General features: G+C 38.3%; 13 protein-coding genes across 13 annotated transcripts; 6 read left to right on the top strand and 7 right to left on the bottom strand.

Annotated features, from left to right (window-relative positions):
• Positions 1-486: 486 nt before the first annotated feature.
• Positions 487-693, top strand: LSM04_008460 (uncharacterized protein; the record flags this gene model as incomplete). The annotated part of the gene is made up of 1 exon (XM_067337136.1): positions 487-693. One exon carries the CDS (start codon positions 487-489, stop codon positions 691-693), a length of 207 nt encoding a protein of 68 aa, XP_067189961.1.
• Positions 694-1,409: 716 nt separating this feature from the next.
• Positions 1,410-3,692, top strand: LSM04_006428 (Nonaspanin (TM9SF); the record flags this gene model as incomplete). Its single annotated transcript, XM_067337135.1, has 1 exon — positions 1,410-3,692. The coding sequence occupies one exon, from the start codon at positions 1,410-1,412 to the stop codon at positions 3,690-3,692; it is 2,283 nt and encodes a 760-aa protein (XP_067189869.1).
• A 1,654-nt stretch (positions 3,693-5,346) lies between these two features.
• On the top strand, positions 5,347-6,801 carry LSM04_002562 (uncharacterized protein; the record flags this gene model as incomplete). The annotated part of the gene is made up of 1 exon (XM_067337134.1): positions 5,347-6,801. One exon carries the CDS (start codon positions 5,347-5,349, stop codon positions 6,799-6,801), a length of 1,455 nt encoding a protein of 484 aa, XP_067189680.1.
• Positions 6,802-7,499: 698 nt separating this feature from the next.
• On the top strand, positions 7,500-8,999 carry LSM04_005939 (Pyruvate kinase; the record flags this gene model as incomplete). Its single annotated transcript, XM_067337133.1, has 1 exon — positions 7,500-8,999. The coding sequence occupies one exon, from the start codon at positions 7,500-7,502 to the stop codon at positions 8,997-8,999; it is 1,500 nt and encodes a 499-aa protein (XP_067189844.1).
• Positions 9,000-9,700: 701 nt separating this feature from the next.
• LSM04_009154 (Signal recognition particle) lies at positions 9,701-10,159 on the top strand (the record flags this gene model as incomplete). Its single annotated transcript, XM_067337132.1, has 1 exon — positions 9,701-10,159. One exon carries the CDS (start codon positions 9,701-9,703, stop codon positions 10,157-10,159), a length of 459 nt encoding a protein of 152 aa, XP_067189986.1.
• Positions 10,160-11,522: 1,363 nt separating this feature from the next.
• On the top strand, positions 11,523-11,852 carry LSM04_007344 (uncharacterized protein; the record flags this gene model as incomplete). Its single annotated transcript, XM_067337131.1, has 1 exon — positions 11,523-11,852. The coding sequence occupies one exon, from the start codon at positions 11,523-11,525 to the stop codon at positions 11,850-11,852; it is 330 nt and encodes a 109-aa protein (XP_067189908.1).
• Positions 11,853-12,224: 372 nt separating this feature from the next.
• On the bottom strand, positions 12,225-12,509 carry LSM04_006314 (uncharacterized protein; the record flags this gene model as incomplete). The annotated part of the gene is made up of 1 exon (XM_067337130.1): positions 12,225-12,509. The coding sequence occupies one exon, from the start codon at positions 12,507-12,509 to the stop codon at positions 12,225-12,227; it is 285 nt and encodes a 94-aa protein (XP_067189863.1).
• A 298-nt stretch (positions 12,510-12,807) lies between these two features.
• Positions 12,808-13,956, bottom strand: LSM04_002026 (GHMP kinase N-terminal domain; the record flags this gene model as incomplete). Its single annotated transcript, XM_067337129.1, has 1 exon — positions 12,808-13,956. The coding sequence occupies one exon, from the start codon at positions 13,954-13,956 to the stop codon at positions 12,808-12,810; it is 1,149 nt and encodes a 382-aa protein (XP_067189647.1).
• Positions 13,957-14,243: 287 nt separating this feature from the next.
• LSM04_002187 (uncharacterized protein) lies at positions 14,244-15,404 on the bottom strand (the record flags this gene model as incomplete). The annotated part of the gene is made up of 1 exon (XM_067337128.1): positions 14,244-15,404. One exon carries the CDS (start codon positions 15,402-15,404, stop codon positions 14,244-14,246), a length of 1,161 nt encoding a protein of 386 aa, XP_067189656.1.
• Positions 15,405-16,032: 628 nt separating this feature from the next.
• Positions 16,033-17,631, bottom strand: LSM04_007734 (Major facilitator superfamily; the record flags this gene model as incomplete). Its single annotated transcript, XM_067337127.1, has 1 exon — positions 16,033-17,631. The coding sequence occupies one exon, from the start codon at positions 17,629-17,631 to the stop codon at positions 16,033-16,035; it is 1,599 nt and encodes a 532-aa protein (XP_067189933.1).
• A 331-nt stretch (positions 17,632-17,962) lies between these two features.
• On the bottom strand, positions 17,963-20,872 carry LSM04_003540 (uncharacterized protein; the record flags this gene model as incomplete). The annotated part of the gene is made up of 1 exon (XM_067337125.1): positions 17,963-20,872. The coding sequence occupies one exon, from the start codon at positions 20,870-20,872 to the stop codon at positions 17,963-17,965; it is 2,910 nt and encodes a 969-aa protein (XP_067189727.1).
• A 340-nt stretch (positions 20,873-21,212) lies between these two features.
• LSM04_004562 (uncharacterized protein) lies at positions 21,213-21,692 on the bottom strand (the record flags this gene model as incomplete). Its single annotated transcript, XM_067337124.1, has 1 exon — positions 21,213-21,692. The coding sequence occupies one exon, from the start codon at positions 21,690-21,692 to the stop codon at positions 21,213-21,215; it is 480 nt and encodes a 159-aa protein (XP_067189780.1).
• A 481-nt stretch (positions 21,693-22,173) lies between these two features.
• LSM04_000771 (Double zinc ribbon) lies at positions 22,174-24,405 on the bottom strand (the record flags this gene model as incomplete). The annotated part of the gene is made up of 1 exon (XM_067337123.1): positions 22,174-24,405. The coding sequence occupies one exon, from the start codon at positions 24,403-24,405 to the stop codon at positions 22,174-22,176; it is 2,232 nt and encodes a 743-aa protein (XP_067189586.1).
• Between the last annotated feature and the right edge of the window lie 585 nt (positions 24,406-24,990).

The raw sequence follows: 24,990 nt of genomic DNA, 5'->3' as shown, positions 1-24,990 counted from the left end.
GTTCTGGCTTCTTTTTTCCTTTTTATATATTTGCTAAAAAAAAACTATATAAAGAATAAAATATTTTTATATTTATTATTTTCGAACTTTTTTTGTAAAGTTTAGGCTTTTGAAGGTAAGAGGTATTAAAAGTATGTTTTTCTTGTAGAGATAATGACGACTCTACATATCCTTCGTATAAGGATGTGGAATAATTATTAGCCAATACGTGTCTAGGGAGCCAAAACGGATGCCGTTGGAGACGACGGAGGTCTGTCCGGGAGTAAATTTAATTATCTAAAATGGCAATAGAGAATATAACTATCGGACGATATTTTGGTCGCATTCCTGTTTGTTTGCTTGTTTTTATCTCATTTCGATTGCCGTTTGTCCAGTGCATCATCTCATGTAGATACATTTTAAGATGTTGAGTGTCGGCTCTCCGCGAAAAAAAAAAAAAGAAAAAAAAAGAATTAAAAAAAAAATGTCCATCGCCTTCAGGAAAGAATGAATTCTGAGTTTAGAAGTCTGAAGGAAATACCTACCCACGCACGTTATAAAGTACATGGAGTCTCATCTAACACACATGGATCGAAAGAGAAGGATGGTGGAAGTAAAGGTTTACCACCGGTGATAAGGGAATTGATTAGCATGTTCATGATTATTACCGTTTCAACTCATGAACAATACACCATGGCGTTGCTTTCAAATTAAAAGTGGTTTGTAAATCAATTGTAAAGCAGGTCCACTTGAGAAAAAGAATAAGAAGGATCCATTAATTGAGGGTTCTGTGATGTTGCAAGGCACGGGAACATTCTAGAGAACCATAGAGAAACAAATATTCTATTTATTTGTAGCTTTTCAAGTTACCAAGAGCAGTACGATACATCGTACGAGAACTTCGTTTCGAATTAAATTAAATATATTATTATTATTATTCACTTTTGCACTTCATGGTTTTTTTTGTTGTTTTTTGTTTCTAATGTCACTATTTAAAGTAGTTAAAGGGGAATAAAACTCTAATCTGGAAGGAAAACAAAATATCAATTATTCTTCCTTGATTACTTACTTTTTTTTCATTGCTTTGCGATGGTGATTTGTGGAATTAAAGGAGTGTTTCTTTTTTTTTTCTCTTTTTTTCTTTAGAGTTCTTCCATCTGGAGAGAAGTATTTAAAAACAAAAAAAGGGAGTAAAACAGGAGGTTTTTTTTTTTCTCATTTGGGGGTAATTGAAGGAGCATCGAAAGAGAAAGTGACCTCCCAGAGTATCGAAAAAAAAAGACACAAAAAACAAACAGGGGTCAGTGAATAATAAGAAAAGTGAAAGAGGGTTTTTTTTTTACTGTTTAAAAACAACTAGGAAGACTATCTATATTACGCTAACGCATATATATACATTCGTATAATACTCCTCCTTCTTAATCATGAAAATGTGGAAAACTCTGTTTCTACTTATTTCCTTTTTGTGTTTCAATCCAGGGATTTTTGTCACGGGATTTTTCTATGTTCCAGGGCTTGCTCCTACGGCACGACGTTTAGGCGATGCGGCTCGATTAGAAGTTGACAATCTGCATTCTTTAACCAATGATTTACCATACCCTTACTACGATGCACGTACACCATTTTGTCCTCCTCTTGATAAGGGTGAATTGGAGTTAACACGGAATTTGGGCCTTGGTGCACTACTAAGTGGTGCAAGACCAGAGTGGTCTTCTTATACATTTTACATGCTTATGGAAACATGTGCTTATGTAGAGTGTGACGACCGTTCACGTTTAACCACATCTCAGGTAAAGTGGATGCGAAAGTTAATTGAGAAAAACTATCGTGTGTATGCCATGCTTGATGAGATTCCAGTTTATAGTGATCCCTCAACGTTATCTCAAACTGAATGCAAAAAGGGTGTTTACAAACAACGACGAAAAGTAAATGATATGCAACAAGGGTTTTATTTGGGTACCTCTTCCAAATGTACGGGAGGTCCTGTGTACCTTAATAATCATCTCCATTTTATTATTCAATATCATACTCTTAAACCCGATGAGGTTGTAAACTACGAAGAAAAGACTACTACTGATGGAACCAGGGTTCAACTACGTAAACGACTTCCAGTTAAAAAAGCAAGAAAAACTGAAGAAGAAGAGGGAGACAAAAAAAAAGGAGGAAAAGTAAAAGATGGTTTATTAGAACATGTATCAATGATGAAAGGTGATACTGATACTGATATTGATATTCTTTTGGGTATTGATGAGTATAGTAATGAAGAAGATGAAGAGAGCGCCCTTCATATTATAGTTGATGTCTCTGTTCAAGCTTTTTCTGTGGATTGGGGAAATGTCAAAGACGGTAGACCGGACGATTGTCAAGGACTACATGATGATAACGAAGAGAAAATACTCTTTGAGAATAGTAGTCTTCGCATTTCTGATATTAAAGCTGGTAAATATCCTCCATTGATTCTTAATCATTCCTTGACTACTCGAAGTATTGCATGGACATATACAGTGGAGTGGCAAGAACAGGGAGATCTTCGGTGGGGTGCACGTTGGGAGAAATATTTCAATAGCGGGAAAATAAAAGAAGTGTCTGGTACTCATTATTTTTTTATTATATACTCTTTGCTTATAGTACTTACTTTGACTTCTTCGGTTTTTTTGATTCTCCTTCGTGCTCTCCGTCGAGATTTCGCCTTTTATAATTCTCTTTTGGAGGTCTCAAAGGAGAGTGATTTTGAATCAACCCTTGAGGAACATGGTTGGAAAGCAGTAAGTGGTGATGTTTTTCGTCTCCCAAATTACGCTGAAGATCTTGTCGTACTTGTGGCATCTGGTGTCCAAGTTTTTTTTACAACAGCTGTACTCATTTTAACCTTTTGGGTTCAAAATAAATTTTCTTTCAGTGGGAACAGTATAGCCTCTGTCTTACTTATTCAATTTATATTCTCTTCACTACTGTGTGGTTTTTTTGCTGCATGGTTATCAAAATCACTTTATTTGCCACAACGTTGGTTAACAATAACAAAATTTGTATGTGGACTTCCAGGTATCGTATTTGTTGCATTTCTATTATGTAATACTGTACTTCGATTAGCACGTAGTACTGGTGCAGTGCCATTTATGGTTTTGGTTTTTCTAGCAGTTTTATGGATTTGTATTTTTATGCCTTTGACTTTTATTGGGGCTGTATTTGGTTTCAGGATTTCTGTTTCCAAAGTACCAGGGCCTGTAAACCCCATACCGCGTCGTATAAACACATCAATTATGCCTGCATTTTTGCAAATAAAGTATATATTACTTTTTTCTGGAATGACACCGCTTGCAGTGGCATTATTTGAGTTACACCTCTTATTTACATCCCTATTTCAAGGGTTTACCTATAATTTCTTTGGATTCCTCTTTATGGTATTTCTACTATGGTCAATAACATGTGGTCTCACTTCCATTTGTGTAGTGTACTATCGTCTCTGTTCAGAAGATTACCGATGGTGGTGGTTGAGCTTTGCTGCTCCATCTTCACTTGGACTTCATCTCTTTATATTTACTATTTTCTTCAACCTTACTATTGTACAGATGACTTCAATGGCCGCAACCTTTCTGTACACGATGTACATGAGTTTGTTGACTCTTTTTTACGTACTCTGTAGTGGGGCTATCGGTTTTCTGTCAGCGTGGAAGTTCGTGGGGGTCATTTTTGCGACTGTGAAGGTTGACTAACACCTTGGGGCGATTAAGTGAGAAAAAAAAATAGAGCGAAAGAAAAAAAAGGAAAGGAGAGTAAAAGTTCAAAGCATTTTTCTCCTTCTCCTTCATAGTGAAGTATAACTTGGTATCCGATGCACAGCAATAGTTGTTTATGTTATTATTACAAAATTACGACGGTTATGATTATAATATATATATATATATATATATATATATATATATATATATATATATTCGTATAGAATGCGTGCCTATGGCCAGCCATTGGTTTTCTTAAGCGAATAGCCCCGTTAGTAATGCATTCTAGTTGTAGACGCAGTCGTTTATTATTATTATTATTATTATTATTATTATTATTATTATTATTATTATATTATTATTATTATTATTATTATTATTATTATTATTATTATTATTATTATTATTATTACTTTTATTATTACTATTATTGTAGTGGTACGTGTTTTTTTTTTTTTTCTTCTTAACTTTTCTTATATTTACTCTCACTTGTTTGTATGACGACCCGCCTACCTTTGACCTTTATTTTATTATTTTGGATGTTGAACGATTGAGAAGGCAAGAAAGAATAATATTCATCGTCCCATGGCAAGTAGAATGTTGGGGAATCGTGAGAATTTTTTAAAGATATGATTATCCGAACGCTGTACATGTTTTGTCTCTTGTGTTTCATTTGATTTTATTTTACTTAATAATGAGATCAACGAGAAATAAAAAGGAATCAATCCGGGCTTTATTCTGAGCCTGGGGGTGTAGACACCACTGTTGGTTTCGCTCCAGTTTAAATGTTATTGTCTTCGGGGTTTTTTTCGTTTTTTTTTTTTTAACTTTTCTTATATTTACTCTCACTTGTTTGTATGACGACCCGCCTACTTTTGACCTTTATTTTATTATTTTGGATGTTGAACGATTGAGAAGGCAAGAAAGAATAATATTCATCGTCCCATGGCAAGTAGAATGTTGGGGAATCGTGAGAATTTTTTAAAGATATGATTATCCGAACGCTGTACATGTTTTGTCTCTTGTGTTTCATTTGATTTTATTTTACTTAATAATGAGATCAACGAGAAATAAAAAGGAATCAATCCGGGCTTTATTCTGAGCCTGGGGGTGTAGACACCACTGTTGGTTTCGCTCCAGTTTAAATGTTATTATCTTCGTTTTTTTTTTTCTTCTTTCTTTCTTTCTTTCTATATGGGTATTTTTAAGCCAATTTTCTGTGTTTATGTTGTTATTGTTGTTCTCTTTGCAAGCACCCCGTGGTGTCTCTATTATTATTATTATTATTATTTGATTTTTTCCTCTCTTCTCTTGTACACTTTCTCATCACAAAGGAGGACGTAGTGACGTTTGGAGGGTGGAACCAAGTCCACAAGAACCCCCAAAGAAACAACAGCAACAAACACACACAAAAAAAAAAAAAAAATAATAATAATAATAATAATAATAATAATAATAATAATAATAATAATAATAATAATAATAATAATAATAATAATAATAATAATAATAAAACGAACTTAACTACACACATACGCCTTTGGAAGGAGGTTCAAGAATACACAGGTGAAAAGGCCAACAAAACAAAAAAACAAGAGAGAAACAAGAATAACCGGCAAATCTGCTCTTGCAGAACTGTGCGAAAGCGATGAGTGCCACCCCACCACCAGCTGCCGCCCCGGCGAAGCGACAAATGCCCGGTTGGATGTCAATCCCCGGCGGCCCACCGGAACCGAATGGCGCGGCGTTTCGCGCTAAAATGACGCGCCTCGTGGAGGAACGGCGGGCGCTCGTCGCGGAGGTGAAGGCCCTGCGGGCGACGCTTGGGCCGCGAGAAGGGCAAGAGGCAGTGGAGGCGGAGCTCAGTGAGTTGCGGCAGCGTATGGGGGATATTGATACTCAGCGCAAGTTGGAGCAGGAGATGCGGTTTAAGAAGAACGAGGAGATTCAGAAGGTTCAGAAGATACATGATGAGCGACTCAGTAAGTTGCATGAACTCTCAGATGGTTTGGGTGGGTTCAAGACTCTCAAGGAAATTGATGAGGCAATTGCATACCTTACACGTAAGATGGAAACGAGTGGTGGTGGATTAAGCGCTGAAAAGCGCACAGTGCGTCAATTAAGCAAACTTGAAGAGGCAAAACGTTATCTGCTGGAGATGCAACCACTCACAGAGGCCATCAATGAGGCAAAGCACCGTGAAGCTCTATTGCAGCGTGAGTGGCAGGAAATCAATGAGCGTGTACGCAATCTCAAGTCTGAGTATAATGAGCAGCGCATGACGAAACAACAGAAGGAACAAGAGTTGCGGAAAACCGGTGTTAATCGACAGGAGGTGTATAAAAAGTGTGATGAAATTGGCGCCAAAATTAAGAGTCTAAGTGATGAGATGAACACTTTACGTGAGGAACATAACAAGGCTGTGGAAGCTTGGAATGCATGGAGAGAAGAAGCACGGGCTAAGTATGCTGCCAAAATAGAGGCAGAAAGGAAAGAACGCCAACGACGCTATTTGGAATATAAAAATGCCGCTAAAATGGAAGAGAAGAGGACCCGTGCATTACGCCGCCAGAACCCGTACGAGGCCGAGGCAGACGCATGCAGTACACTCATTCAATACCTGCGTGATAAGAAGACGATGGTGCAGCGTGAAGAGGCAGAACATGCCAGACAGGAGGCGGCTGCAACATTTGATCCTACCAAATTCCTTCCCGAAGGTGCTACTCTATTGAATGATGGTAAAAAACGTACAGATGCAAATAAAGGTGCTGGTCTTGGTAAGAAAAACAAACAACAACAGCAGCAAAAGCCGAAAGCAAATACTACGAAAAACCGTGTACTTCAGCATAGCGAAGATAAGATTCGCCTGTTTCAACTCATTGGTGAGGAGCCGCCTTTGGCGTTAGCATCCATCGATGCTTCTGTGGAGAGACTTCGCGCCAAGCGGCAGGAGTACGAAAGCCACAAAAAGACAGGTGAACTGGAACTTTCCAGCGATGATGATGAGGAGGAAGAGGAAGAGGAAAATGTTGAACAGCAAGAACAAGAACAAGAGGAAGAGCAACACCAGGATGAAGAGGAGCAGGGACAGAAGGAGGAATAATAGGATTTAAAAAAAAGAAAAAATGTGGGATGCTGTTCGTATCCAAAATGAGCCACAACACGAGAGGAGTACACCGATTGCCGAAATATGAAGAAGAAGGCTCAGAATCACATCTGCTACAATGTTTTTCTTGCCATCTTTTTTTTTTTTGGTATCTGTGCATTACAAGGCATATGAATGAAGAAGTTAGAAATGAAGGGAAATAAAGAAAAAAAAAGGAATAGATATTCTTAAAGAAGGCAGATTGCAAGCAGCCTAGCCAATGAAGAAAACAGTGAGGAATGTTGTTGCTAAGTAAAATCACCGTTATATAAAGACTTGGGCTAATGTTACAGATGACAGAAAAAAAAAAAAAGAATGAAAAAAAAATTCTTTTCAGCAAGAAGAGAAACAAAAAAGCGAAACAAAACTGCATCGATTTCTCCTGCATTCTGTAAAATGGCAAAACGAATAAAGAAAAAATGTATCAATTGAAATACATTCTTCTTTTCATCAATAGTGGAAAAAAAAATATCTCTCTCTCTCTCTCTCTCTCTATATATATATATATATATATGTGGGCATTACCGTCTGATTTTTTTTTCTTTTTCTTATTAATAATCACATCTAATATTAAAAAAAAAACACAAACACAAAGTGAAAATAACACAACTATAACATTCACATATTTCAACTCAAGGATTCTTGCAGCCAATATTATGTCTCAGCTTGCGCATAACATTGGACTTTCCATATTCGATCCACTTCCTAATTATCGTGCAAACCGTATTGTATGCACGATTGGTCCAAGTACACAGAGTGTTGAGGCTTTGAAGGGTCTAATGAAAAGTGGTATGTCTGTGGCGCGCATGAATTTTTCCCATGGAAGTCATGAATACCATCAAACAACAATTAACAACGTACGCACTGCAGCAGCAGAACTTGGAATGCATATTGGTATTGCACTTGATACAAAGGGACCAGAAATTCGAACTGGACTTTTTGTAGGGGGTGATGCTATACTGGCGACAGGTGACACTGTCCTGGTAACAACAGATCCTGCCTTTGAAAAAAATGGAACAAAAGAGAAATTTTACATCGATTACCCTCGTCTCGCCACTACCGTCAGACCGGGTGGATCTATTTACATTGATGATGGTGTTTTAAATCTTAAAGTTATAAGTAAAGAGGATGATTGCACTCTAAAATGTTATGTAAACAATGGTCACCGTTTGACTGATCGTAAAGGTTGTAACTTGCCTGGATGTGAAGTTGACCTTCCAGCTGTATCAGCTAAGGATTGTGAGGATCTCAAATTCGGCGTGGAGCAGGGTGTTGATATGATCTTTGCTTCCTTTATACGTACAGCCGAACAAGTACGGGAAGTTCGTGCAACACTTGGTGTAAGCGGCAAAGAAATTTTAATTATATCTAAAATTGAAAATCACCAAGGTGTTCAGAACATTGATGCTATCATTGATGCCAGTGATGGTATTATGGTGGCACGTGGTGATCTGGGTGTGGAGATTCCAGCAGAGAAAGTTGTTGTGGCACAAATGACTTTAATAAGCAAGTGTAATGTGGCTGGGAAACCCGTGATTTGTGCGACACAAATGTTGGAAAGTATGACGACAAACCCTCGACCAACACGTGCAGAAGTATCAGATGTCGCCAACGCTGTCTTTAACGGTGCCGATTGTGTGATGCTTTCTGGTGAAACGGCAAAAGGACATTACCCGAATGAAGTGGTGCAGTACATGGCCCGCATCTGTGTTGTGGCACAAAGTGCTACTAACCAGTATGTGGCGTTTAACAGTATAAAAAACATGCAAAAGCTCCCAATGTCTCCTGAAGAGGCGGTTTGCAGTAGTGCTGTAAATTCTGCGTATGAAGTGGAAGCGAAGGCTTTACTCGTTCTGAGTAACTCTGGTCGCAGTGCAAGACTGGCAAGCAAGTATCGTCCAAAATGTCCCATTATATGTGCTACTACACGTATGCGAACGTGTCGACAACTGAGTATTACTCAATCTATTGAAAGTGTCTTTTACGATGCTGAAAGGTTTGGCGCAGATAATGATAAAGAGAATCGTGTACAACTTGGTGTGGAGTTTGCAAAGAAAAAAGGTTACGTTGTCCCGGGTGATGTCATGGTCGTGGTGCACGCAGATCATAAGGTTAAAGGGTACCCCAATCAAACCCGTATTATTTACGTAAGCTAAAATACAGGAGGGATTTGTTCAAAGAAAAAAAAGGTTAGGGTGAGGAAGGGTAAAAGAGAAAGAATAATATTATTTCTCATTGAATACGAAGACAAAGTGGTTGTGAGCGAGAAAACACAAAAACAAAAAGAAATAAAATATCTGCCTTTGTGTGTCCATTGTTATGCTAGCGAACGAACGGAAAGAGTACATAGTGTAGGCACAAAAAAGAAAAAATAATAATAATAATAATAATAATAATAATAATAATAATAATAAATAAAAGAATAATTTCATGCTCTTTGGTGCCATCAGTACTCGTACTGATGACAGAAAAAGCAAAAGTAAAAGAAATGTAATGATTTTAAAATTGGGGCACGGCCGATCATGGTGTGGTGTGGTGTGGTGTGGTTTGCTTAGTTCTTAACGAAGTAAACCTTCTGTGTTTGTGTGATACTTTCCAAAGTATCAGATATGGATGCAAATAAAACTACAATATTGCTTTGTGTCCCTTTTTATTTGTCCATTTATTTCTTCCCGTTCCACTTTAACCATGTTTTTTTTTTCTATTAGTTTGTACTCATTTTATATGCTAATTTTCTTCTACTTAATGTTTACAGATTCTTTTTTTTTTTCACGAACCAACAAAGAAACATAGGTACTCCCGTTTTTTGTTTTTGTTTTTTGCCACTTTCACTCTCTGTCTCCTTTTTGTACCACCAATGCAGGCATCATCGGGGTCGTACAACAAGCTGGAGTATCAAACGATATTTCCGCAGTATTTAGATTCCAATCTCACTCCAAGTGAGGGACGGCGTCTCACAAAGGCGCAATCGGTTGAAAACCCACAGCTTGAGGAGATTGCAGTGGTACTGAGGATGCTTGGATACACAGACTTTTTCATTGAACGCAATCTTTCATATCCCCGTTCACAGGCTTCAAGTAAATACGCCTTCGTGCCGAAGGGTTGTGTAAAGGTACCGATCAAACGGCCAAAAACAGAGCACTACGTTCGAATAAGTGAATTTGATTCTCAAACACGTGGTGTGACTGTGGCAGATATTAGAAGCAAGCAAGAACTTCTACGTCGGGTGGCTGCTGCAATAAAAGCCAATGATACTCCACGACCACAGCGGGTAACAGTTGCTGCGGCCACTGCTAATATCTTGCGAAAGAAGTAAAAGTATTTTCCATGATGAAAAGACGTTTGTGTTGTGTACTCTTGGGGCTTCTATTTCGTTGTCTTTTTTTTTTCGTTTGTTACACACAAAACCTATTCATGTAAATAGAGAAGTGCTTCTGGAATATATCTGAAATTTTATTATTGTTCTTTTTTTTCTATTTCTTTTTCTTTCTTTGTTACTTGTTTCCTACTTTATTTACAGCAAGAGTGAATAGTCACACTGTATACATTTCCACAAACCGATACAGACACGTACGTATATGTACTATATCCATCTCTTAATTGATAAAAAAAAAACAGGGATTTCTCTAAGATGTTCTGGAATTTATTTTTCTTACAGGAGAGTTCTCGACTCCCTTCGTAGCGTACAAGTAGTATGTATCGCTTATCTGCCGTAACATACATTTGTTTTGGAGTTTCCGACTACATTACCAAATTTGATTTGGGTCTCTTAACTATTCACTAAGCCGTGTGTAATACCCCAATCTACAATCAATGATTCAAATACTTTTTGCTCCAATAACGCAGTGTTTCAGAGTATTTCTTCTTGGGTTAACTGTATTTCACTCGTCAATAAAGAGAAAATTTATGATACATTATATATATATATATATATACAGAAAACCATAAAAAAAAAGATTAAAGGATATTTGGAAGAAAAGTGCCGAATAGTGTTTTATTGTTTTTTTTTTTTACTTTTTATCGGGACTTGTATACGTACTTTGAAATATGGTAATCGCTTCATTTTTTTTTAACTGTCATTTGCTGTTTAAAAAAAAGACTATGTTTCCAAAATTTATCAGTATTTTTCCTTACAATTGTTGATAAATAATGGTTCATTCCTTTAAAATATTAACTCCATATTGAATATTCGGTAATATGTTCTAGGAGGTTGTGAAAAGAATATGCATCCGGTTTTGGTCTACTATTATCTGTTTTAGATTTATGTTTTTTACCTTTCCTTCCTTTGGGCTTTTGTAGTCAAGGAGGCCCGGTTTTAATTGAATAGAAAGGATTTAAGAATTTGGTTTTTTCTTTTCCGTCCCACCCAACCCCCTTATCCCCTCCACGCGGAAGGGTCTGGATTGGAAGGGACTCTAGAATCTGCCACTTTGTAATTCCCGCCGGATGATCCTTCGGCGGTATAGAGAATTTGATTTTATGTTTGTTTTGCGCTTTATCGTCTCTTGATAAGTTAGTTGTTTTGAAATCATTCAGAACTCCATGGATTATTTGTTTGTCTATTAGATTCTATTTATTTGTTATCACTGACCAAAGTAGGAGAGCATATTCTGTTACTTTTTAATTTTGGTCCTTTTCTTGTCGTTGTTTTGTTTTTCTATTATTTGTGAAACTAGGAAATGGCTTCATTAGGTTCTGATGTACAAGCCACAAGTAATGAACTGGTCTCTGTTATTGAAGAAATGAAAGAACGCCGTGCAGAGCTTGACCAAAGCATTAGACGTGAAGAAGAGGAACGAACTCGATTACTCACTGAAATAAAGGCCTTAAACGCTCGCTTAACCTCAATTGATGAAAGTTTGCGACGGAAGATGGAGGCCAAATCAGATCTTGATAAAGTTATCCATGATACATCGGATGCATTCCGAAAAATACTTGATGCATCTAAGCAGTTGCTCAGCAATGTGCGTGAGGAATCTTCGGGAATTCGTCACTGTGACGGTCTTTAACCTTATGGTGATTTGGAGGTAATAAAGTTTTTTGGCCTTGACATGTCTTTTAATTTCTTATATACCTTGTGTATTTTTTTTTTTTTGATGCACCACCTGTCGGTGCTCTGAAATATGGTTTGTAAACCATGAAAGTGTAGAACGACTTGACACTCATAAATCTCCATTCATATCTTTGTCATGTTCTTATTTTTTCTCCCTTTGAGAACGACCTGTTGTGATGTAAACCATGGCAACATTTTTGTTTTTTACGGAAAGGCGGTCTAGAATAAGCAAAAATGACGAGGTGAAAAGACTTACTACAGAGAGATGCCTGAGATACACGGGCAAGACAGGCACCCCTTTGGCGCGTTGTTCGCGTTCGTTGGCCCCTCAGGGGGGCGATGGTGAAGGACGCGCGCCGCAAAGGGGAACAGGAATCATCCTTCTGGCCTTCGGGGCGCCTGCGGCCGTCGCCAGCGAAGCCGTTTTACGCCCGCGCCCCCGCTGGCGCCGCCGCCGCCGAAGGCGGAAATTCAAGGGGAAGAGGGAACGCAACCACCGGCCGCGGGGGCTGCCCAACCCCACGGCGGCAAGGCCAACGCTGCCGGGTTTGGGAGCGCGTTGGGTTGTCGAAACCTTTTGTCGGTATTTGGGGGGGTTTTGGGGAATCCCCATTTCCCCCGCCTTCCCGGGGAAACCCGAAAGAGAAGAACAGAAAAAAAACAGAGAGAACGAGAGAAGAAGGAAAGAAGCGTTTCGCTGGGAAAACCCCTTTGGGGAAGGTCAAAGAAAAAAGAAAGAAAAGAAAAACCCTTTTTTTTTTTTTTTTTTACCTGGGCGGGAAAAATTTTGAAAACGCTTTTCCTTGCCCTCTCCTGGCTGCCCGCCGTGCCCTCCTTATTTTTTTTTTTTAATTCCAATAATTTTTTTTTCCTTTTCCTTTCCCACCCCCAGCGTTGCAGGGTCATTGTTGCTAATTTTTTGGCGGAATCAAGGACTCCGACTCGGGAAGATACCGCACGCCAGACCCCACAGGAGATTGAAGTAGCATCACGAGGGGTTTTTTGGGGTATTCAATGAGATTTTGGTACTTCTCAATGGTTGCTGCGTTCTTGACTTCTTCCAATAACGTCTCATCATTAAAGCAGAAACGTTCGTATGGCGTAGGAAAATGTTCCATTAACATTGATACAACTTCTGGGAGATCTTTTTTCAGTACAAAGAGAAAACAATTGGCCCCCGCATCAAAAGTATATGCCAAAGTTAGACGACCTTTTTTAGCATTGTACGCTTTTACAAGGCGAATCATGGCATAACTGTCTTCTGTGGCGTATTGTATTCGTGGATCTGTTGTAGCGCATATTTCCTGTAAATCATCTGATTCACTCATAGCAATCTCTGCAAAAGTAGAAAAATCTCTGGCTTTTATGGCTTCTGAAATAACCTTCATACGCTCTGGTACAGTTGTCGAAATACGTTTTGGCATTAACGGTGAAGTTTTTAGAGACTGTTGCATTCCTGCAGTACTTGAAGTATCTTTCTTTTCACCTTGCAAAACGGCGCACATAACCTGCATTTCAGGCCAATAATTTTCGTCAACAAACTGAGTGGCCACGCAATCACTTCCATCTGGCATTTCCCCTTTGTTCCAAATAACAAATCCTCCAAAAGCGCTGCGACAAGCGCTACCAGAACCCAAACGAGCAAGCATTGAAATATTCGCAGTTGAGTTAAAGGCTCGTACTAAAGCTGCTGAAAGAGCACAGTACCCACTGGCCGAAGAAGCCATACCAGCAGCAGTGGGAAAGTTGTTCTCTGAAACAATATAAACACGTTTCTTCCCCAGTTCAGGAGGACAAGTATTGCGCACATACGCCAGCACTGACTGAATTCGGGGTGCATTGCGTACATCTGTTTTCACACCATTAAGAATAAGGGTATCTTCTTCAACATCATCGCAGAGTAAAACCGATGTTTTGCTGCGAAAAGGTTTTGTCGAAAGTGTTATGCTAAATGAGTCATTTGTAGGAAGAATCAGAGTTTCACCACCCGAACGTTTTCCCCAATATTTGATGAAGGCAATGTTAATTGGTGCCTCAACAGTTACCGACAAATGAGTCATTATCTCTCTTTCGATAGTTACTTATGTGTGTATTTTTTTTCCTAACAATAAAGGTAAATTTCAAAAAAAAAAAAAGAAAAAAACGAAATTATTATTATTATTATTATTATTATTATTATACACAGAATAAACAAAATATAAACGTAGGAGAAAAACATATATATGTATACATATACCTTTTAATTCGCTAAATTTTTCCCATTTCCAAGAACTTTCGGGAATTTGGGAATCCATATAGAGCTGAGTGGAACTTACCTTACCATCCTCTCTACAAGCATGAATCAATATCACCAGTCATTCCCTTTTGCTGCGAGAAGCACCATAGAAGGATCGTACAGCAAATGCAATGGACCTTTCGATGCATCCTTACTCCAACCGAATGATCTCAAAGACGAGAGTAATTCTTCCAAATTGACATCTAACCGTCTGCGTTTTTTTCTATTGATCAAAGCTTCATCCTGACCACCTGTAAGAATATGCAAAGCCAAACTTGCGTCATCGGCATGAAAGAATTCAACCACTGCTTGAAATGCATTCTTCTCAGAAGATAATAATAATATGTAATCAGTGATAGGGCCAATGCACTCGGATAGTTTAGTTATTATACTTACTGGATCACATAAAGATATTGGTATATACACAGTGTTGCGGATTCGTCTACTTTGTCCATCCTCGTCCTCCTTTTCCTCATCTTTATTTCGTTCTTCTGTTGGGTCACTATTATTATTATTATTATTATTATTATTATTATTATTATTATTATTATTATTATTATTATTATTATTATTATTATTATTATTATTATTATTATTATTATTATTATTATTATTATTCGTAGTAGTAGTAGTAGTAGTAGTAGTAGTAGTAGTAGTAGTATTACTTCCAAGCAACAACTTCTTCACCTCTTCATCTGTTTGACGTATGTCCTCCTCAGTTTTCTCCAACGTCTTCTGCACATTAAAATACGTTTCCTGTAGTTTTCTTAGTTTCTCTACCAGCTCCTGATATTCGCTTTTTTTCTCAGAACTAGATAGTAATACCGGTATATTATCAACTAACGCAGCATCCATCTGTAGATCAGGTGGCATTCGATGATTCATTGGTAAGTTCACATTTTCTGCAATCCCTTGCTCTTTCTCTAATGCTTCCTTCGCGCAATTAGACTCACTTGTACTGTCTGAGGATCGTTTTGTGTAGAAGTTTGATGTGATATGAACAAAATTATTCTTCAGTCGTTCTCCATCAAGGTAATTTACTGCTTGTTCTGCCGCAAAAGCGTGTTTAAAGCGTACCCAATAGAAAAGTCGTTGTTGCGCCGTATCATACTGTACCTTTATTTCGTCAATTTCGTCAATAATCTTCAACCAGTCGTGTACATCATCGGCAAGAACTGCAGACTGATCTTCCACATAAACATGGACGACCCTTTTATCATCTCTAACTGACATCCTTTATTTAAATACAAAAAAAAAAAATAACAACAGATAATGGTAAGAATACAGAAATACACATATATCATAGGTTTCTTCTTTAGTCTCTCTCTCTCTCCTTTTCTCTGCATTATAAATAAGTGAACGTGTGCGAGAAAAAAAAAAACGCTTGCGTAAAAGCACAGCCATACGCCGCACAGGACATATATTTAGTGAAAAAAATCAAAAGGAAAAAGTAAGTAGGGCGAAACTATTAGGGAAGGGGAACGAAAAAAAAAAAAAAACGTAAAGAATATTTTTATATAGCAACGCTTAGAACGTATTTCTTGCGTGAATTAACCTTATGCACACGCACACACGCCTAACCTAACTCAAAACCTATTATTATTATTATTATTATTATTATTATTATTATTATTATTATTATTATTATTATTATTATTAGTAGTAGTAGTAGTAGTAGTATAAGCTGTAAATATGGTGAGAACAAGAAAGGCAAAAAATATTTTCTATTGATCTCGTCTCAAATTATCGTTATGGAAGGCAACCACTCTTTCTCTCGGTTGTCTTGGCATTCGTTTTCTTCCTATTTTTAGTTCCTTTAAATCACACACACTCACAAAAAAAAAAGCCCATTTGGTGTTAATTACTGTATCATCTTCAAATTATCGCTTTCACTGCGTGATGATTTAGAATGTTCCTCCCGCACATCCTCAGCCAACGGGACTTCACCTCTGTGTGGTGTAGAAAGTTCGCGCCGCCGTTTTCGCCATATGAGAAGATATACCAATAACCAACTTGGTATAGCCAAAAACAAAATTGAAAAGACCACCAGTAATGCCTTGCGTAATTGGAATTCATTGACACAGTGACCTATAGAGTCTTCCTTGGTATTATTTACCCACTGACATTGATTAATAGTATCAAGAACACAAGAATCCTGATTATGCTTCGGGCACCCTTTTGAAAATACACGGTCTGAGAGAAACCCAACAAACGTTGGTGACGGAAAATCTCCCAATGCATGAATGAGAAAAACAGAATAGCTCACTGCGTATGTTCTTAGTTCCGGTCGTACTACTGTAAGAATAGATGCGTTAACAGGTGCTGTCACTGCAAAAAGAGCAAAAACAGATATAACTAATATTGGAATAAAGAATGGAAGTATTCGCATATAAAGCGCCAGAATTCCTAATGGGACACAGAGTCCAATCATTGATGCATCAAATAATTGACACTTCATTACCCCAACATCACCACGGCTTCCACCAATTTTGTCAACGAGAATACCCCCTGCTACAGAACCGAAAACACCTGTTATTGCAGTAACGCCACCCATAATGATTGAAGCAGTTAAATTCGAAAGCTGCATCGGTCCCTGCACAAGCATAGGAATAGCCCAAACCGAAATAGCCCCAACCACAAAGGAATACATTGCGTAACCAAAAACAACAAGAAGGTAAATAGGATTCTTAAGTAACATAGAAGTAGCTCTATGAAAAGTTATATACTCTTCTGTAGAATTGGGAAGTAAATTATATTTTCTTGGTAAGAAAGCCACAGGTAAAACAATAGGAAGGGCCACCAGTACTTCAGTTAAAAAAACGACCCTCCACCCTTGAATGGTACCAATTAAACCTAAAGAACTTATAATCCCACCAAGAGCCATTCCTACTGCTGTGCCCACTGGAATCATGGAATAGAACGTGCCTATCCATAATGTTCGGGAGTTACGCGGTGCAATTTGGTCTATAATTGTAACAGTGCAGCCTACAAGAGCGGCTTCCCCAATACCCACAATAATTCGACAAATTAGAAGAAAGACATAAGAATGGGAAAGAGCTGTACCAATACATGCAATACCCCATACAAGCATTCCAGCGGTTATTATCCATTTAGAAGCTACAATTCCACCCAAGGCTGCAAATATAGGACTTGTCGTCATGAAACCAATCATAAAACCTGACACGATGAAACCAGTTTGCGTATCAGAAAGGATATGTGATGAACCAGAAATTGTACGGTCTTCTTTTATAACAGCCAAACACCCGGAAATTGCCCCACGATCATAATATGTTATAAAGTTAAGGGCAGTAAAAATAAAGAGAACGATTCTTGGGGTGACAATACGTTCTAGCGTGCTTTCTTCTTCCACGAGTGCAGAAACTTCCTCAGTGCTCACTTCGGGTGATGATGGATCCACTGGTTCACTCAACATCCTCTCGTCTGTTTGATTAGAAAGCATTTTGCTTATTCTAAGAAGAACAATTAGGTGTAAAAACAAAATGAAAAAATAAAAGGAACAAAATAAAACAAAAAAAACATACAAGGCGAAAAGTATATAGCGACATAGAAAGAAAAAGCAAGGAAGATCATCCCTCGATGATTAGAAAGGTTATCCCCAAAATATATTTTCTTCTGTACCCAATTGACCCCATCTGTAGCCTAAAACCCATTTCAGCTTTCCCACATTCACAGTAAAAAAAAAAAAAAACTATGTGGAAAAGAGAACAACAAGATCAAAAAAAAAAAGAAATAAAATATTTAATAAAAACCTATAGTAAATTAAAAAAAAATCAAAGAGGAGTGAGAGCCTTTAAAGCCAGTAAGGCAGAGGCAACATTGTTAGTCTCTGGTAGAATATTAACCAATACCCAAGCAATCTGTGCCCACTCCCTCTGTTTTGTTGTATCCGCAAGATGCATGTAAAAGACTGAGTTATTCCAAGCCTCCACAGCAAAATACTCAAGAAAAAGTATCATATAGGACATAGAATGTGTTGTTAGTGACCACATACTATCTGCATAACAACGCTTAATAAATGCAGTAACGGTTACCTCATCCACTGAGAATGATAGTAATTCAATAAGTTGTTTCGCCACAACCATCTGTTCTGTTCGGTCAAAAGCGAGTAAAAAAGATTTATAAAGACATAACATAGTATCCGTAATATAGTCAGCACTCTTTTCATCCTTATCACCATTGAGTATCATAAAAGAAGATGCATTATTTACCACCACACTAACAGCCTGCATATAAAGCCTCATAACAATTCCGTGTAAAAATGGATGCTCTGTTGTACACTGGGAGGCTACAAAAGAGGCACCATCAGCAAATCTTTCATAGTCTTCAAAGGTTGCTGGTATAACGGTCAATTCTTTTAAAATGGTATCTATCTTATCTGGTGTTTCAGCAGAGAGCTGTCGAAGGTGACTCTCTGCCTCTGAAAGTAAAAGAATAACACGAGATTCTGTACTTGATGGGGTCGAGAAGATTTTCTTACACAATTGCAACTTATCGTTAAGATCACATAGTTCCATAGAAGGAAAACCCGCAGCAAACAATTGAAACTCATCGTCCAAGGTACAAAGAATACTAGCGCATAATAACGATTTGGAAAGTTCATTACCGGGGTTTGGATCACACATCACACTAAGTGTCGCCGCTGAAAAGGCTGAAACACTTATATGCCCAGGTCCATTCGTAAACTCTGAACCCACTAACAGAAAAGCCTGTGCCCACCAAACTACTTCTTCATGTGTTAAAGAAATTGTAGCAGCGTGATCTGAAAGTAGAATCCTAAAGCGATCCACTAGAATACGCAATTGTTCATCAGAGCAAGTACAAGTATTACTTAATAATGAGGCAACATAGACTCGTAATACTTCAAGTTCAGAAGAAGCATCTAAAAAGTTAGATGAAGAAAATAAGGCATATGATGCTGCCAAAGAAACTCCATGAAGGTAATTACACTTTAAAGAATAATTTATTGCACTACATAGTGCAGAACCGACCATCTCTAGAGGTTCACACCTCATTAGAGATTGTAATTCTTTCTCAACCTCTGTCTCATTTGACTCTAGTACGGCAATTTTAAATAATAAGGAATGGGTAAAAACACACTGTAATTTCTTCTCTGTTAATTTAAGGAGTATACCTTTTGCATTAGCTAATGCATTAGTATATTGAGATTCTTCATAGTAGGCTATGTACTCTCCGCATAAACGAAGTTGAAGAATATTAATTTCCGATTCACTGGCACAATCTTGAAATCGTAATGCAGTTTCAAGACATTGTAGAGTTTCAGAACGTGTAAAATCTGTATTTTCGCAAAGTTCCCATAACCATATAAAACAATAACGACGATATTTACTATCTTCAAAATCTATGCCTGCATTTTTCAACATTTCTAATGCTCTCTTGCATGATACTAAACTACCGTCATGTAACAATAACTGTACAAATCGAAAAGCCACATACTCATTAAATGTAGAATCCTTTACTTTAGAGTGAAGTAACTGCATACCTTTTATAACACCTTCTCTTGCATTTTTGAGAAGTTTGTGAAGCTCAAAACAAGCTGCTACTGCCTCATCTACAGAAACATCTGATCTCTGAACGTATTCGTGAAGCAGCAAAATAGATTCCTTCTCCATACCAGACTCAGCAGTTACTTTCAAACGGAGTAAGGAAGAAGTAATGGAGTGAAGCAATGCATCTGCACTTTCAGCCCACTGCACCGCATCCATTGCATTTCCCTCACGAAGATATGAAAGCGCCATTTGCTCCAAAGTAGAACCACGTAGCATCGTGAGATGATGCTCTGGATCTTTTGTTCCCATCACCTTAAAATGATTTTGCACTTCAATAGAATATTTTAACATTGTACGAATGTACCCTTCCTCACTTGGAGGAACATTAGCATTACCAATAGTAAATACAAAACGAAAAAATGTTTCTCTGTGTTCCCGCTGTAGACCACTATCTTTTAATAACATCTGTGTAAGTTTATCTGCTGCTTGACATGACTCTTTGTAATTTCCGACATTCCACAAAATATCCATATTTGTATATGCAAATTCCCAACTCATGTTGCGATGCTTAAGATGTGTAAGACTGTTTCTCACTCCTGCAGAAAGATATGAAGCAACAATTTCACCCACAGATAATAGTTCCTTTGCATTAGTAATCATACCACAAAGAGATAACTCACGTGAGGTCTTAAGACACATCAGTACACATTGCTCGGCTTCACGTGGGTGCTGTGTAAAATAACTGTGAGAAATATTCTTTTCAGAATATGCAAAGTTCCCAAGAAGAAAAGCCCTCGTGGCAAAATCACGCAGAGAAGCTCGTAACTTTTGCTCTTCCATACTATCTTCTCTAGAAGAGTGTCGCACTGTCATATTCCAGCAAACACTTCCAAGTACTCGCAGCTCCTCAAGCGTCTTCACAGGAAGCGAATTCCCTGTTTCCTTTACGGATTTTGCCGCTTCTTCAACCCACTGTGTGAGAAGGGTTATGTCAGAGAAAATATTATTATTACCACCACTACCGATATTACTAGTAGCGATAGCAGCCGCATCAGCATCAACATTATCAACAGCACCAGTGGTAACAGTACCAGTATTATCGTTCTTCTCATTATGAGTAGCAAATCTGTGGAGGACCTCATCTAGTTTTGAGCTTAACAACTGTATGTCCATTTTTATTTATTCTTATCTTTGGGTGCCGTATAATACCACTCCTATACACCAACAAAAAATAAAAAGAAAGGAGAAACAGGAGAAGTGAAAAAGAAAAAAAAAACGATAAAGAGAAACATATATATATATATATATGATACATGCAAATATCAAGAGGATGTACAAAAATACAGTAGAATAAAGATGGAACGAAAAAAAAAACATGGACTCTGTTTTAGTCTTCTCATTGAGTTTCAACTGATGCAAGTAATTACCCCGCAAGGAGAATGAAAAAAGAACGAAAAGGAAATAAAAATTAGAAAAAAAAACTTACTTCCTAAACCTGCCCTCTCCTTCAACTTTAATGTGACGCTTTCTGTGCTTCTATTGTTTTCTTTGCCGTCTCTAACTCTTCCTCCGTTACAATTTCCTTTTCCCTCTCCCTAACCATTTGAAGAATTTGTTTGGAAACACGATGTTCACGCACCTTTCGCTCCAGAACAGGTGTAGTAGGACCTACCGTATACGCATGATACACGAAAGAAATCCAGATATTCCCAAATAGCACCACACATATAAAAACCATAGTCATTACAAATGTTTTCCATAGCTGTAATTGTGTTTTACGCCAAATCCATCGAGCACGGTTCGTTCGAAAGGGTTTTGTTAGACGTCCAATTTTGTTCATTACAACCATACGATAAAACATCGTTCGACGAGCAAGGGTATCCTTGACTGGTCCTGCTCCAGGTCCCCACATACCGGGGCGATCAGAAAACTTGGACGGTGTAGGAGTCAAATGCCCACGATTCATACAACGCCGCTGACATCGTCGAAACATTATTAATATGTATGTCTACTTCTTTCACCTTCTGAATATGTGGGTGGTCCTATGGGTTTCTTTTTTTTTCCCTTTACTCCCCAAATTCACCTCGTTTAAAACAAAAAGAAAATAGTGTAAAAACAAAAAAACAAAAAAAACAGATCACGTCAATGAATGGAAGAGATGTATCTGATAAGAACAAGAAGCAGCAAAGATAACGTTTGAATTAATAAGAAAAAAAATAGTCAAGAGCCAACGATCATCCTTGTCACTTGGAGTGAATGAGTGATAAACAACCTTTTATGGTCCATTTTTACATGGTTCAAATACAAAAAACAAGGGACCTGAGAGATAGAAATGACAGGGTGAATTAGTACAGATAATTGCAGTAGTTAAACTAATATATATATATATATATATATATATGCAGATTCACACTACTGGTTTCCACTTAGTGTGTGTGTATGTTTTGTTTTTCTTTCCTTTGCTTCATTTGTTCTCACCGTCTTCTTGGAGGTGGTTTAGGTTTGTTTACTGTGGTTGCGCATCGAGGAATATGTCGTTCTGCCACATCTGGGGCAAATTTTCTACCACAATGTGGGCAAGGTATATAATGACTATTTTCGCTGTACGTTGGAGGAGGCAAGTCTCTAGCATTTCCACCAGACTTTAATACCTTGTCAACCATACGCGCCTCACGCATGGCACGTCGGAATGCCTGACTTTCTGCTCTCCAGTTTTTTTTTGGAACAGACTTTGGTGAGGGAACGCCACTATTCGTTCGTTGAAGATTTTCTGCACCAGTTCCAGTAAGGCGCATAGCACGAACATTAAAGACTTTTCGCTTCTTTTGTGTCACACACACACGTTCATGTCGTTCTAAGGCCTCCATAGCAAACTTCCGACCACAGTTACTACACTCCACACGAGGACCAACATCAATAGCAACATCTTCATAGTCTTCCACATCCTTTGGTGGTGAAGTATATTTGGGTGGTGAGGGTTTCTTACCTATTGAAGATATTTTATTTTCTTTTTCCAATGAATTTGCAGATTTTGGCTTACTATCGCTAATACTTTCCTCCTCTTTATCACATGATTCCCGAGAAGGTGTTGGCATACTACTTACTAGAGATACTTTTTTTGGAATTGTAGGGGCCGTTTTAGAAACGGTGTGAAGTTCGTCCACTTGAATTGGTGGTAAGGTTGACGGATTCTCTGGTGGTTCACCAGGGATAGCACTAATATTCATTTTCTCCAGAGGTCCTCCACATTCTTCACAGAAATTCGCAGTAAGTTCCTCAATATATTCACAACATTTTTCGCAGTACATAACTTCCTTCAGAGTTTCTGCTGATGTTGAAGAAGGTTCAACATCTCCAAGAGCAGCTCCACAGTTATCGCAGAAATTTCCATCAGCATCACAAACTGCCTTACATGCTGGACATACTACGACACGAATGGTAGGGGCATTTATATTCTCTGCTCCTGCTGTGCGCTCATTCGCCGCCGCACCGTTTATTGGTACACCACATGTACCACAGAACCTTGAACCTTCTGGAATCTGTTCCCCACACTTTATACACGGTGTAGGAAGATTCTTAGAAGTAAAATTGGTTCCACACTCTCTACAATACTTAGCAGAAGCGTCATACTCTACAATACTGCATCGAGGGCATGTACGCCCATCTGGAACTACTTTCCCATCCTTTGGCAGACGTCTTACTTTTGGATCAAGCCTTCGTGAATTTCCTGCTGTACTAGCTCTTTCTGGATCACCACTTTTAGTTTCCGTCAGCTCGCTGGTCTCACTACTACCTGCAGCTCGTACCACTGAATTTCCTTCACCAAGTCGTGTGGCTGAACTTCGGGATTCTCCAGTGCGGGGAGGATGTGGGGGTGGTTTCGCCGTGGATCCAGGTTTGCAGGAGCGAAGGTGGACGACGAGACGGTCTGCGAGAAATTTTCTCCCACAATTAGGACAAGGTTCCAAATTACTTACAAACTCTGCAAATTGTATATCATTATGTTCTTCCGTATTTTCTTCATTACCCCTCCAGTTTACTGTATCTGGATGCTTTGGTGGTTTACCGCGTGTGTGCACATCCGCCGCTTCCCATTGCGCTAACTTCTTTGCATAACACTGTGGTACATGAATCGCTATCGAACTAGTTCCAAATTGTTGTCCGCAGAGATAACATATAGGTAACTGTGGTTTATACCCTGGTGTCCTTGTGATAGAAGCATCCCTGCTTTTTCTTGGTGACCGTGTCGTTCTTTGCATGGAGTTTGGACTATAGACACTGCTCCGGCTAACTACACCCTCACTTTCACCCCCACCAACCCGACCAGCACTACTAGCACCACCACTCCTAGAGGTGATTCGACCAGAATTGCCCTTGCAGCTACGCAAGTGAACAACAAGACGATCGGGGAGAAATTTTCGGCCACACTCACGACATGGAACTAAGTTTTCGGTAAACTCACGAAACTGTTCATCGTTTAATTTACTATTACTGAGTGTCCCATCTCCCTTCCAGTTAACAGTATCTGGATGTTTCGGTCGCTTTCCACGTGTTGCTGGATCAGCTATCTTCCATTGGGCAACCTTTTTCTCATAGCATTGTGGTATATGAATACCAATAGATGCGCTACCAAACTGCTGTCCACAGAGATAGCATACCCGCAGCTGGGGCTTGAATGCCGGCCCTTTCCTACTGGCAGAAAACATCACCTCCTACGCAGAGGATCTGCACAATACAAGAGGTGCTAAAAGAAGAACAACGAAACAACAAAATAATTACGCATTAAGAAAAAAAATAAGAGAGAAAGAGAGAGAGCGAGCATAAATGATATAGCAAAAAAGAAAAAATGTAATATATTTAGTTTTCAACAACAAAAATAGTAGAAGAAGAGTAGTACCGGTAAATAAATAAATAAATAAATAATAAGAGGATTCAATGTATCCCATCAATACTTATTGAAAGGAGAGTAGCAACGAAATAAAATAAATGAAACTGCTACTCTCAAACAGACAAAGGCTGCAGTCACAGAGATGATCAATAACAGAGAATACCCATGAAAGAGAGGATACCAAGTTTGCCTGGTCATCACTAACACTACAAATATATAATCTTTACAACCACTGCTACTACTCTCGCTACTGCTGGACCCAATACTACTACTAGAAGAAGACCCCCACTACCACTTCATATACACTGTTTCAAATATCACTGTAAATAGAGTGACAACTAACAGTATCCAGTGTTCTCTCTCTGAAGCAATACAGAGACCAAAAATAAAAAAAAACAAGCCC

This window comes from Trypanosoma melophagium (genome assembly GCF_022059095.1).
Source record: "Trypanosoma melophagium isolate St. Kilda chromosome Unknown ctg3segment0, whole genome shotgun sequence".
In the NCBI taxonomy this organism is placed as follows: Eukaryota; Euglenozoa; class Kinetoplastea; order Trypanosomatida; family Trypanosomatidae; genus Trypanosoma; species Trypanosoma melophagium.
This window is presented reverse-complemented; position numbering and strand designations above follow the sequence as displayed.